The 14,189-nt window shown below is 43.5% G+C and overlaps 1 protein-coding gene across 1 annotated transcript in view; it reads right to left on the minus strand.

Moving 5' to 3' along the window:
• EIPR1 (EARP complex and GARP complex interacting protein 1) overlaps positions 1-14,189 on the minus strand; it is a 486,875-nt gene that overhangs the window by 16,370 nt on the left and 456,316 nt on the right. The window contains exon 8 of the mRNA XM_029595793.1: positions 5,953-6,120. Coding sequence (XP_029451653.1) covers positions 5,953-6,120 — 168 coding nt within the window. The remainder of the gene's footprint in view (positions 1-5,952; positions 6,121-14,189) is intronic.

The following is a 14,189-nucleotide window of genomic DNA, read 5'->3' on the forward strand; positions in this document are numbered from 1 at the left end:
GGGGAGTCAGATGGATGGATGAAGCCTTTCTCTAAATTCTCTTTAATGTATTCAGACATAGTCTGGGTCTCAGGCTGAGACAATGGGTAGGTTCTGCCTTTGGGAGGCATGGTGCCCGGCAGGAGTTCAATAGGACAGTTGAACTTACGTAACAGAGGCAAGTTATCTGCTTTCTGCTTAGAGAAAACATCACTGAAGTCAGAATACTACGAAGGCAAGCCAGGTAAGGTAACAGATTTGAGAACAGGCATTACAGGAGAAACGGAATGCAGACAAGACTTTTGGCATTTAGAGCCCCACTGCACCAACTGCAGGGATTGCCAATCGAACTGGGGTTTGTAGGTCTGGAGCCAGGGCAGCCCCAGGATAACTGGATGGGTTGAATATTTCAAGATGTAGAAAGACATCTCCTCTTCGTGAAGGGTACCCACGGTGAGACAGATGGCCACTGTCTGGTGAGTGATGAGACCGGGGAGATGGTCTCCCTGGATGGAGGCGATACGAAGATTCACTTCCACTGGTCGGAGAGGTATATTCAAGAGTTTGACGATGTCATCCATAATGAAGCTGCTGCTCGCTCCAGTGTCAACGAGCGCAGTCATAGCAAAGGTGTGGACCTTGATGCCCAAAGAAACTGAAAGCAACAGTTGAGGCCAAGAAACAGTTGCGCCCAAGCTCAGGACCCCTGCAGGGCTCAGGCTTTGCAGTTTCCCAGCTGGACAGGGCAAAACTGCAAGCGATGTCCAGAAGTGCCACAGTAAAGGCAGAGACCCTCCTTCCGCCGACGAAGATGCTCAGTCGGAGACAAGCGCCCACAATTCACCTCCATGGATTCCACCATGGAAGGAGGTGGTGGAGAGTTCTTCACTCGGTTGCTGGGTACGCTTGAGGTACGTGCTGAAGGAGGGCGTGGAACCTTTACTTTTAGACGTCTCTGCCGGAGGCGATGATCGATCCTACCGGCAAGGGAGATCAGGTCTTCTAGAGATGTGGGGGTCTCACGGACAGAGAGCTTATCTAGGAAGATGGCTTGCAGACAATCTTCTTGCCAACCAAGTTCTGTGGCCAAGGTCAGAAACTCCACTGTATATTCGGAGAGGGTCCTTGACCCTTGACGGAGGTGGAGAAGACTATGGCTGGCGATAGCCAGACAACCTGGGTCTCCGAAGGTCTGCTTGAAGAGAGCAATGAAATTGGATAATTTGGAGAGGATGGGATCAGCTCGTTCCCATAAGGGAGAAGCCCATGCCAGAGCTTTCCCTTCCAAATGAGACAGAATGAAGGTAACCTTGGTAATCTCCTTCAAAAACAACAAAGGTTGCAGTGCAAATTGCATAAAGCACTGATTAAGGAAACCACGACAGGAGCGTGGATCCCCATGATATCTGGGGGGTGCAGGAAGTGCCAAAGATGTTTTGGGAAGCATGGTAGCCGAGAGGCCCACAGGGTTGGCCATTGCTGTATCTTGTAATTGGGAGTGCAGTTCTTACACCGAAGAAGCCAGCGTCTTTAATGCTTGATGATGTTGTTTCACTGTGGCGGCCAATCCTGGTAGGGCTCTGGAGGCGGGAGACTCGGCCGAGTCCATGGCCTTGGCAACCTGTTGCGATCGGAGGTGGACTCTTGTCCTGGGGCAGTGGAGGAACACCTCCTGATAGGGATCAGGAGGCAACTGCCCCCAGGGGGCAGAGCACTGAGGAGACAGAGGCTAGGATGAGCTTCACCACTGGAAGCCCGAGGTTCCCCTGGGAGGAGCCCATAGGGACCCGGGCCGCTTGGACTTAGGTGGGCCTCGCAGGGTCTCCTGGGAGAGTAGAAGTCCAGTGTGCCCACAGACATAGGGAGAGCGTGATCGCGTTCGAGACTAGGGATCCGATGGAGCAAGGAGAACCAGAACAGCGTAGGCAAGGAACAGAGCCAGAATCTAGGGACGAGGTCAGGCGAGCAAAGGTCAGAGTCCAGAGGTCAGTCCGTGGGATGGTCAACAAGGCAGAGGTCAGATACCAGAGATCAGACGAGGTCACAGGCAGGCTGAAGTCAGGAGGCAGGCAGGTCAAGGAACAAGCTGAGGTCTTGAGGCAGGCAGGTCAAGGAACAAGCTGAGGTCTTGAGGCAGGCAGGCAGATCAGGGAACAAGCTGAGGTCTTGAGGCAGGTGGCAGGCAGGCAGGTCAAGGAACAAGCTGAGGTCAGTACCAGTTAGACAGTTCGGAGGTACTACCTGGAGAAATGTACAGATGAACATAGGAACAAGATGAGCAGGAACTAGGGTGCAGGAATGAGTCAGGAACAGGACTGGAACAGAAGGATCCTGGAACGAAATTAGGAACAAGACAAGCGCAGGAACAAACACAAAGGCAATCTCATATACAAGCCGACACGATTGCCAAGGCAAGGAAGCACAAACAGGAACTTCCTTATATCGGGGGATCAATCAGGGCACGCCGCGGAGCTGAGGCCCGACCTTGGCCCTACAATAGGCTTGGTGGTCCCCACGTGCACGCGCGTAGCGGCATGGCCAGCATCGGTGAGGACACTGAACCTCGGCATGGGGCCTGGCGCGCAGTGGAAGGTCCGGCAACCACCGCCGCAGGACGCCGTGGCTTAGATGAGCTGGCAACCACCGCTAGGGAGGCCGACCCAGGACCTGCCATGGAACTGTGAAGGTGAGCAGGCCCATGCACGGGACTGCTGCGGACGGGACGAGTAACAAGAATCCACAACTAACGTTTAACGGCACTAATCCAATGGACTTGGTTGAAGCTAAGCCCAGTAACTGTCTACATATCTGGTGAAAGAACAGTCAGCAGCAGAAAAGCATTAAGAACACAGTCTGCTAAGGTGACAAGTGGTACAGAACACATGTGGAGCATAGATGTGCCATCCCTTTATGGATGTTAAAACACCTAAAAACAGTAGTGAAAAATAAGTGGCAAGCACATCAGAACATATAACTTGCCATACTGGGTCAAATCATAGAAACATAGAAATGACGGCAGAAGAAGACCAAACGGCCCATCAAGTCTGCCCAGCAAGCTACGCACTTTATCCATTTTTTTCCCTTTTTCTCTCTCCCACCTGTTACTATTGGCTTCCAGTACCCTCCAGCCCTAATTCCCCTCCACCCTACCACCAATTTAGAGAGCAGCTCCGTATCTGTATCCAAGTGACATCCAGCTCAATTAGGGGTATCAACCGCTGTAACAAGCAGGCCACCCCCTTGCCCCATACTCTTACCCACCCCTGTTTTTATTTTTGTTTGTTTTTTTATTTTTATTTTTTGGAGATAGCAGCCCTCCATCCTTCCGCTCCGTGAAGGTGGAACACCAACTACTGGCCACTGGCATCCCGCTCCGTGAATGCCTCTGTGGTTACTGCCGCTCCGTGCAGTGTTTGAATGCCGCTGTGGCTACTGCCGCTCCGTGCAGTGTTCGAATGCCTCCACTTTATTCACGCCCTCTAGACTTGATGGATCCAAGTCCATCAAGCCCGGTATCCTGTTTCCAACAGTGGCCAGCAAGGTCACAAGTACCAGGCAGATCCCAAGGGGTAGATAGATTCCAAGCTGTTTATCCCAAGAATAAGTAGTGAATTTCTGCAACTCTACCTTAATAATGGTTAATGGCCTTTTCCTCCAGGAACCTGTCCAAACCTTTTCTAAACACATCTACCCTAATAGTTTTCACCACATCCTCAGAGCTTAAGTATGCATTGAGTAAAAAATATTTTCTCTTATTAGTTTTAAATGTATTACCTTGTAACTTCATTGTGTGTCCCCTCGTTGTTGTAGATTTTTAAATAGTAAACGACTAATTTTTACTCATTCCATTCCACTCATTTTATAGACCTCTTAACATATCTCCCCTCAGCTGACATTTCCAAACTGAAGAGTCCTAACCTCTGTAGCCTTTCTTCACAAGGGAATTGTTCATTTATTATTTTGGTCATCCTTCTTTGTACCTTTTCTAATTCTGCTATATCTTTCTGGAGATGTGGTGGACCAGGACTGCACACAATACTCAAGATGAGGTTGAACCATGGCGCGAAACAGAGGCATTATGATATTCTCTGTTTTATTCTCCATTCCTTTCCTAATAATCCCTAGCATTCTAATTGCTTTCTTGGCTGCTGCTGCACACTGAGCAGAAGATTTCAATATATTTTCAATGATGACACCTAGATCCTTTCCTGAGTGATGACTCCTAATGTGAACCCTGCATTATGTAGCTATAATTTGGGTTACTTTTCCCTAAATGCATCACTTTGTACTTTCCACATTAAATTTCATTTGCATGCCCCAATCTCCCAGTTTTGCCATGTCCTCTTGCAATTTCTCACAATTCTCTTGTGATTTAACAACTTTGAATAATTTTGTGTCTTCTGTAAATTTGATCACCTCACTTGTTTTTCCCATTTCCAGGTCATTTATAAATATATTAAAAAGCAGTGGTCCCAGAACAAATCCCTGGGCCACTATACTATTCACCTTTTTCCATTGGGAAAATATACCATTTAGCCCTACTCTCTGTTTTCTATCTTTTAACCTGTTGGCAACCCACAACAGGACACTGCCCCCTATCTCCTTAATAGGGTGCCAAAACACCAACACTCAAAGAATTATAATGCTATCCATGCAAGGATCTGAACTCAAGAACTGTAGGGATTCTAGTATTTGAGCAGACGACATTTTCACTTAGGACCTCATGGACCAGAAAGTAAAAATTATGGGGGTACCCAAAATTGCAAAAGCCAGGCAAATATAACTTGAGTGAGGAATGTGTATGTTCTTGAGATAATGATTCTCCTAGCCATTTCTCAGGTTTCAAACGTTGATAAAATGCAGAGAATTTCAGCAGTGAAGCAGCTCATATAGCTTGAATTTTCAAACATATTGTTGCTTTGAGGTAACATCAGTCACTAAACAAGCAGAAGGTCCAATATTTTAAACAATCTCAGTTCTATCCATGTCTCCATCTGGATGGTGAAGCTGATGAGGCGGCTTGTTGATTTGCAAACTTCATTGTGCCTTGCACATATTTGTCAACCAAAAATACCCCTCCCACTAATTTCTCTACAACTTCGAAAACTAAACAAGTATGATCTTACAAGTTCCCAAAGTCTGGAAATTGCAGCCTTAATGGTTTCCAAGTAATTTGAGAGACACACAAACACAGCATCAGTATGATTTAATAAGCCTCTCTTTCCAATAGAACTGAGGCGAAAAACTTGTGAGAGGCTGAAGTACTTTGGAAGTACTGCAGTGCAGAAGAACACTTCACAGGCATTAATATTTCAGAGCAGATTGGAATGCAAATGTTCAGACCATGACTGGAGAAAAATAGCCTGCATTCAGATCATGAATGGAACGAATACCCCAAAATAAATCATCTCAGCAGTAAAGACTTCTCAGTAGTCACTGAAGAAATCCATTTGATCAAAATAGCATTATACTTATGAAAGGTTGATTCTTTCCCCCATGTATATGCAAGTCACCCTCTTGCATAGGGAAATGTATATCAGACTACTATCATAAGTCCAGAAAAGAATAATCCCATTTTTAAGGTAACCGTGTCTCTTATGTGCAAAATGATGCAATGACATCTTCAACATGAAAGGGAAGTGAAAAACGATTAAAATATGGACAAAACCTGAAAACAAGAGAATAACCAGGGGAAGCTCCTTATGAAGTCACAAAAGACAAGGTACTAAATGTAGAAGCAAATGGCTGATAGCTGATGTTCTTGGAGCACAAGAGAATTCTAGAACTTTACTGTAGGAAGGTTCTTGAGATGGTACACAAAAAGTGAAGTGACCAATCAGTGAGAATCCATAGAAAATATCTTTGAAAACATTAATTTGTCCACAAAAATATAAAGTCTTTTTTTTTTTTTTTTTTTTTTACAATTAGAAAATCCAAACATGCAAATACAAGCTCTGAAAAATTACTACATACTTATCTTCTTGATGGTGATCTTCTTGGTCACTTAGTTCATCATCATCTACCAGATGCCCAAAAGGTTCAGAAGAAATAGATACCATGTTGGACAGAATAACCCTGCTATCACTGCTACCTGTCAAAACTAGTTGATCATGAGAATGATTATATCTGACACTCCAGACCCTGTAATGCATAATTAAAATCAATTAGTACAAATATTTTCTAAACAAATTTGATAACGGTATGGTACTTCTAAAGAAGACAAATCAAAAGGCATGGAGATGATTGTAGATAGCATATTATCATCAGTATTTATACAGTATTTGTTTATTCAGGATTTCAATACTCTTTGCAGTTAAAATTAAGGGGAACAGATAATGCTATAAGGGATAGACTAAGCCATTCCCGATTTTGCCCTACTGAATTTATGGACTTGTAGTCCTGTTTTTTTCTTCAGAACCTGGAGAAATTTCAGAGAATCAATGGGTGTAAAAGCAGGACTGGTTCAGCTGCTCCTTTATGACATGGAACTATCTGATCACCTCAATCAAAATATTCAATAAACCAACCTCCAAATATATAATATGAATTATGGCTTCTTAGCATGTCCTCTCTGCTTCATCAAGACCTGCCATGTTCAATAAACAAACCTGCTAGGGATTTCATTTCTTAGAAAAAGCCTTCAGGCTTCAGTCTTTCTATTTGTCTGAACGACTGGTCGATGCAATCACATGCTATTTGTTAGATTCTATCTTTGAAAGTGTTATAAATAGTGGTTTACAAAATGGCGATTCCGAGTTTAGGACTCTGAAACTGTCTACCAGAGTCTCAAGCGTTTGCAAGATAAGTTGGATTGAGCTAGACACGTACATTTTTCAAAAATAAGAAGTGTTTTTGAATGCTCTGTCTTTATATACTGATGGCATTTAAATATATTTTCAGGAAAATCGTTGAACTTGTCTGCCATACTAATAGCTCCTGAGGAAGGAGAATTTTTGAAACACAAGTCGTGTCGGGTTTCTATTTGACGCAGTAACAGCTGGATTTTAAAGCCCTACACGTGCAAATTCCAGCCTTTATGCACGTGGCCGGGCCTTGTGCACACCGGGCGAATTTTTGAGGAGGCCCGACCACGAGCGTAAAGGCCAGTACACGAATAAGTGCCGGGCCTCTTCGAAGAGGCGGAAAGGGGCAGTGCCATTGTTGGCTGTCCTGAAGACTTGTGCGCTGGCAGCCAGCCGGAATGCACAACTTACTTCAGTTCAGGAGCTGAAGTAAGTTGTGAAAAAAAGAAAAAAACAAAATAAAAAGGTAGGGTTTAGGGGGTGGGGAGGAGAGGGGAAGAGGGAGGGAGTTTAGATAGGGGGGTAGGGAAGTTCCCTCCTATTCCTCTCCTTAATTGGAGCGGACTGGGAGGGAACTGGAGACAGCCCAAATGCATAGCCGAGCAAAGGTTGCGTAATTTCTCCCCCACCCCACCCTTGCATGCACCACCCGCACAAACGTGCGGACCTCGGATTTTATAACATGCGTGCACATGTTATAAAATCGGTGCATCCATGTACGCGTGCTAGGAAGCGAGCGCACATGGACATGCATGTGCACTTTATATTTATTTATTTAAAGGTTTTTTATATACCGCGGAACGTTTCAAACATCACCTCGGTTTACAATGAACAATAATTTAGCAACAGGCTTTACAATCAATTCAGAAAGAACAAGCATATATCAATGAACAAGGCAATGAGTCAATATATGGTACAATTGGGTACTCTTAGGGGTATAAAATATATATAAAAGTACATATGGTACTCTTAGGGGTATAAAATATACCCCTAAGAGTTTTAACACAGCATCTCAAGAGTATTGCATTTAAAAGTAATTTTAAAAGTAAAAATAAGAAAATGATAAAAAAATACATAGACGACCAATGAAAATAAAAGTCGGGCATGTATCATGTTAATGGTTATGAGAAGAAATCTATATTCCTCTAACCATAAATAAGTGATTTATTTAAAGCCCATTTACTTGGTATCAAGGTCTCATAAATGATGACAGGCTTATGAGTCCTGGAGTGTGTGGTTTTCTTTATTGATATATTCAAAAGCCACGTAGACGGATAACTGATAAGTTATCCGTCTAAATGGAAAATTTGGCATATTCAGCCACTTATCTGGATTAGGGCTAAGAATTGTGAAAATTCTAGGGTACTGGCATGAAAATCCTTGATAGCTTGTTTTCTTTGGGGAAATAGCTCTGCATCTTAGTGTAACATACAAAATGATTTAACATGCTGCTGATATTGTATAGATGCATGAAAATCAGTCTGCTCCTTTAATTACTCTTTATTCATCCCTACCACATTATTTTAACTATATAGGCTCTCTGATAACTGATATTTGCTATTGCAATTTCCAGTTATTTTAATCAAAGTTCGTAGTTGAATACCTGTAGACTTGTATCCTAATTCAGAGTTCTCTGATTGCTTTTTCCAGGTTTGACATGAATACTTAGATTGATAATATATTTGTTTTGTATATACATAATAGCCGGCAGTCCTCAGTGAACATAAGTCTGACTAATTTAGAAAGACACACACTTGAAAAATACTTGAATCTTTCTCTGTTATGTGACAAAGCAAACATAAAGAGACACAGAAAATGTACTGAACTACTGACTGGATGTTACCTTTCATTGTATCAAATGGAAAGAACAGAGTACTCCACTGCACATATTCAGAGTCCCTTTTATTTATTTATTTATTTTTAGATTTTTATATACCGGTGTTCCTATATGAAATAAAGATCACATCGGTTTACATTGAAACAGAACATGAAAATTGCCAAAAGGCATTACATAGAACAAGGTTACAATTTTGTTTTTATTACAATAAAAACAAAATGTATCAACCGTAGGTCACAGACAGACCTTGAATCAGCTTTGATGGAAATATACTGTGCTCATTTGGACTCAACTATAGCTGCAGTAACTAGTTAAAAAGGGTAAAAAGCATAAATTGGAGAAAAATCTTTTGTGATATATTATCTTTCCCACCTTCCTGCAGTATAGTATAAACTGGTAGCCAGGATCAAATGGGTCGAAATGAACAAGGCTGGGACAATCCACCATGAAATTTGGAGGCTTATTTGAGTAAACCAGTGTGGCTCCTCTTCTACTGGTAGTTATGAAGGCACTCAGAGCCAAGACTTAGGCCAAACAGTTCCTCTAAACACTGGCAGGGAATTCTATGAGTTTGGAGAAGAGGATAGATCTCAAGGCATAGCATAAATCTCTTTCCTTGTTGGTGTAACCTCAAATATGGTCTCTGTATGGTTGAGTGTTAATAAAAGGGACTGGAGTATGAGTGGTGTGTTCCAAAATAAAAGGTTACTGTTTAACTTGCTGAATATAATTTAATTGGTACCAAAAACATTTGCAGATCCATATTCATAGCAATAAAATAAGTTCAATATGCTCTGTGTCAGTCGTCCCTTGATTTTTCTTAGGGTCCCCTGTCTTTTCTCAGATGAAATGTTAGGCTGCCTGGAGTACAGTGGATGGGATTTTCTATCCTTTAATAATCCCCCTTGAACAATACTCTACTGCCTGATGCTAAACTTTCTACAAATTTCCTTTCTGTTGTCCTGGCTGAAACTCATGTGGAATGTCCTCCCAGCTTTGGATTCCAGTTGATATTCAACACTTTTCTTCACTGTTTCCCAAATGACTCAGAGATCTTTCAGTTTGACATCCAAAAAATACTACAACAGGGGGAAATCCTTCTTTTTCCCAATGCGAAGTAAATCATTTTCACCCAAATAAAAACACTTTCATCAAAATATTCAAAACAAGGAGATCCACTTCATAACCACTTGTATCGGTCAAAAAATGAAGGCTTCTTACATCTTTAACTACTCAGCAAAGGTTTTGAGCCAATACTGAGTAAGAATTAGGAAATTACAAAATCAGCTCTTTATCAATCAACATTCAAAACCAAAATGCCACACTGACTCTAGAGGTCACTAGGGATATGCAATCAAATAATGTTTGAGGATTTTTTGTTTCATTGTTTTGTTTTTTTTAATTTCATTAGGTTTTTTGTTTGTTTTTAGTGCACACTAAAAAAATTTAAGATGCACTAATTGAAATGAATACACATCCTTAGAAATCCCCTGCTAATATGCAGGCAGAAATTAATCACTGCAGCAACCTCCAAACGAGATTCTGTGGCAAGATGGTACATCCCTCTAACCTACACTGCTAGGTCCTCACTATAGGTTAGAATCTCTAGTGGAGATCCCATGGGATCTCTACACCAGAGTTCCTTACATGAAACAGTTATTCTCCAAGGACAGCAGGATGTCAGTCCTCTCACATGAGTGACATTATCCCATGGAGCCTGGCACGGAACTTTGATCTCAAAGATTCTAGAGCTTTCAATATGTTCTACTGAGCATGTGTAGCTGTAGTCATCATTTTGCCCACTAGGTAGAGCCCTTTAGTTCATGATATAACTAATACATGGAGAAACCAACTCCCAAGGGAAGCAGGAAGTAAATCGTGAGGACTGACATAATCAGAGAACACCTGCTACAGGTAAGCAAATCTGCTTTCTCAGAGGACAAGTAGGATGGCAGTCCTCACAAATGGATGTATCCCTAGCTATACAGGCTGGCCAAAACAGGATAAAGCAGGGAAACCCAATAGTGCTGAAGGCACCAACTTTTCTTCCTTCTGTTTGTGAGCCAGCCAAGCTATAATGGGCCCTAGGAGGTAAAAGACTTGGGTTCTACACCTCAAAGAGAGCCATAGGACAGAGTGAGAGACTAAAACTCTGATGCGCAGTAGAGACACCTAAGGCAGGGGAGTAATGTGAACCCCAGTTTAGATGGCAAGGAACCAAGAGTGCCAAGGAATGGAAGGACTACCCCTCAAATGGGATCACCTCTCTGAGATCCTGAGCATGGATGGTGAGCTGCAACTGAAGTTCACCCAGGCCTAGCACTTCCATTGACAAGAATATCCTCCCACCCAGCAGGATAAGTCCAGATGAAAAGAAACGCACCTTGGCCAACCAAGTGAAGCACAAAAAGCCAATTGCAGTACTGGCTAAAATTTGGCCACAACAAGGAAAGGATAGTGTACCATTCCCTGAATGTATTCAATAAGATATTTCAATTCACATCACAGCTTTCCTCTTGACATCCTGACCTGAAGTCAGAAGAAGCGAAGATTACAAGGAGGCAGACCCCGGGGCTGTAGAAATCAAAGTTGGGCAACACCCCAATACCACCACCCCCTATTGATCCCAGCAAAGAGTTACCAATCAGGCTGACATCTCAGTAGACAGGAACAACATAAACTGAGAACAAACCTCCTGAGGAAGAAGTCTGGAATATCTCTACTGAGAGACAAAAATAGGAATGCTGCAAGAGCCAGCCCCTGTAGAAACAAGACTGTCTCCAACCTGGAAACATCAAGGGTATTAGATCAGGTTCATTCTGATCAGCAGAATAGACTGCTCACCAATTTGGCAAAGGTGTCAAAAACCGTATTGCCAAGACAACTCTATTGTTTCATTGTAAAGCTCGTTTTGCTACTTTTTGTTTGATGTGAACCGATGAGATGTTCCCAATGTTCATCAGTATATAAAAGCTTCTAAATAAATTAATTAAATAACTCATATTTCCAACTATTAGCCTCATGGCAAACAAAATGGAACAACTTCTGCATGGACAAGTACTGCCTTGTCAGCCTAAAAATGCTCCCACTGACCAGGTTACACCTGAAAGAGGGAATAACAACCCTCAAGTTACTGTAACAAGGGTGTGGGACCTTTTTTGTTAGATCTTCTGTCCCCTACCACATGCAGCCATGGATATGATGAGTTGTGTGAAGCTAAAAATAAGAGTGGTATAGTGCTAAATGTTCACAGATCGTTATAGTGAATGACTCAATAAATGAAGAGAAGAGAAAGGTAAATTAAGCATTTCCACCTTTTATTCACAAATTGTCAGAAGAAGGTTTCGGTCCCCCAATAACGGACCATATTTTGCCACATGGGCTGCATCGGAAGGGACAGAGGACCAGAAAATCAGCTGTCCACAAAACAAAGCAAGGCAGTAGAGGACTGGAAGGCTCGTCTGTATACTGCTCCCAGCATTCCCTGGAAGAGTACTCCAGAGGTCACAGCAAGCGATCCAGGGATTGAACTCCACAGCCCAACTTCCAGAAGCCCCCATACCCTTTGCAGTAGAAGAGGACTGGAAGGCTCATCTGCATACTGCTCCCAGCACGCCCTGGGAAAGGACTCCAGAAGTCACAGCAAGTGATCCAGATATTGATCTCCACAGCTCCAGCTTCCAGAGGCCCTGCACACTTTGCAGTAGAAGAGAACCGGAACAGCGTGTGAAACTCATCCCCTTCAATGCTTTGAGTGAAGATCAATTTAATGGTGGTAAAAGAGGATTGGTAAGTATAGCTTTGGGAAATCTTTGGACTTAAAAAGTTTGGAGAAAGGTGAAATAGTGGGATACATTCTTTAGGGTTTGTGTGTGTCTGAGATAATAAGCAAGCCAGAGGTAGTTAATTCTAGTTTCTGTCTTTCCCATGCACTCAACCCTTGATTTTTAGGCAGGAGACACTTTCTCATTAAAAATCAAATAGGCTCTTATCTAAAACATACTTTTGCACAGCCCTTATTGAAAGTTTAACCATCCCCTTGTAGGACACTAGCTGATTAATTAGTAAATTCACCTGTAATTTAAAGTACTCTAATTCCAACACCCTTAGTATCCTAAACTTAACTGGGAACTCAACAAAATTAAGATGAAGGCAGCAGTCCAGCAGCAAGAGGGGAACTTTCCAGTCTTTTGCATTTAGTGTCACATGTATAATTTTTTACCCGCTGGTGAGAGATTGTATGTGTGCACTTGGTGCAAAGAGCTCCTGGCTCTCAGGGATCAAGTCAGATCTCTGGAGGCTAAAGTGGCAGACTTGGAGCAGCTGATGTAGACAGAGAGGTACATTGATGAGACCTTAAGGGACATAGTAGCCAAGTCCCAAATCCAGTCTGGCAGCCCCAATGCTGTCTTGGATTAGAAAGGTCTCCCAGTTGGATAACAACACCCTGGTGTAGCAGGAAGTGATGCTGTAGCAAGGACCTGCTCTCCAAGTGATGTATTGTCCTCTCGCACTGAGGACAAGACTCTCAGGGATACTGCCCAGGAGGGAAGGGTTAGGCTGCCCATCATAGGTGGTGATTCAATTATTAGAAATGTAGATAGCAAGGTGGCTGGTGGAGGTGAGGACCACCTGGTAACTTGCCTGCCTGATGCGAAGGTGGCAGATCTCACGCATCACCTAGATAGGATTATAGACAGTGCTGGAGAGGAGCCGGGTGTTGTGGTACATGTGGGCACCAACAACATAGGAAAATGTGGGAGAGAAGTTCTGGAAGTCAAATTTAGGATTTTAGATAGAAAGCTGAAATCCAGAACCTCTAGGATGGGCATTCTCTGAAATGCTTCCTGTTCCACATGCAGGTCCCCAGAGGTTGGCAGAGCTCCGGAGTTTCAATGCGTGGATGAGACGATGGTGCAGGGAAGAGGGATTCAGTTTTGTAAGAAACTGGGGAAATTTTTGGGGAAAGGGGAGACTTTTCCAAAAGGATGGGTTCCACCTTAACCACAGTGGAGCCAAGCTGCTGGCACAAACTTTTAAAAAGGAGATAGAGCACCTTTTAAACTAGAACAAGGGGGAAAGCCGATAGGCACTCAGCAGTGCATGGTTCGGAGGAATGTATCCTTGAAGGATACTAATGAAACAGAATGGGAACCAGTGGCGGTGGCAGCAGCGATGCTCCCTTCAGGTGAGGAGGGGCTTGGGGCATCAGAGCCAGCTGCGTCTGCAAGACACCGAGCAGCATATCGAGCCACTCCAGGAGAGGCGCGAGCATCATTAGAGTCAGCTCCTGTGACAGTCCCGGTGGAACTGGAGGCTCGAGGCCCTCCAGAGCCCGGCCAAGCTCCAACCGCACATGCCTCTCCAACTCCTCCTCAAAAGCTGCCGAGGATAAAATGGCTTGAGGAGGAGAAGGCAGTGGAGTGTCCCCCGAGTCACGGGGAGACACCGGACCCTCCACCGGTGTTGGTGGAGGCCGCTGAGAGTCCTTGGAAGGACTGGAGGGAGTCGCTTCCTCCGCACAAGACCGCTTTGGGGGAGGCACCGATACAGTCGATGCCTGCCCATAG

Source organism: Rhinatrema bivittatum, chromosome 3 (assembly GCF_901001135.1).
Source record: "Rhinatrema bivittatum chromosome 3, aRhiBiv1.1, whole genome shotgun sequence".
In the NCBI taxonomy this organism is placed as follows: Eukaryota; Metazoa; Chordata; class Amphibia; order Gymnophiona; family Rhinatrematidae; genus Rhinatrema; species Rhinatrema bivittatum.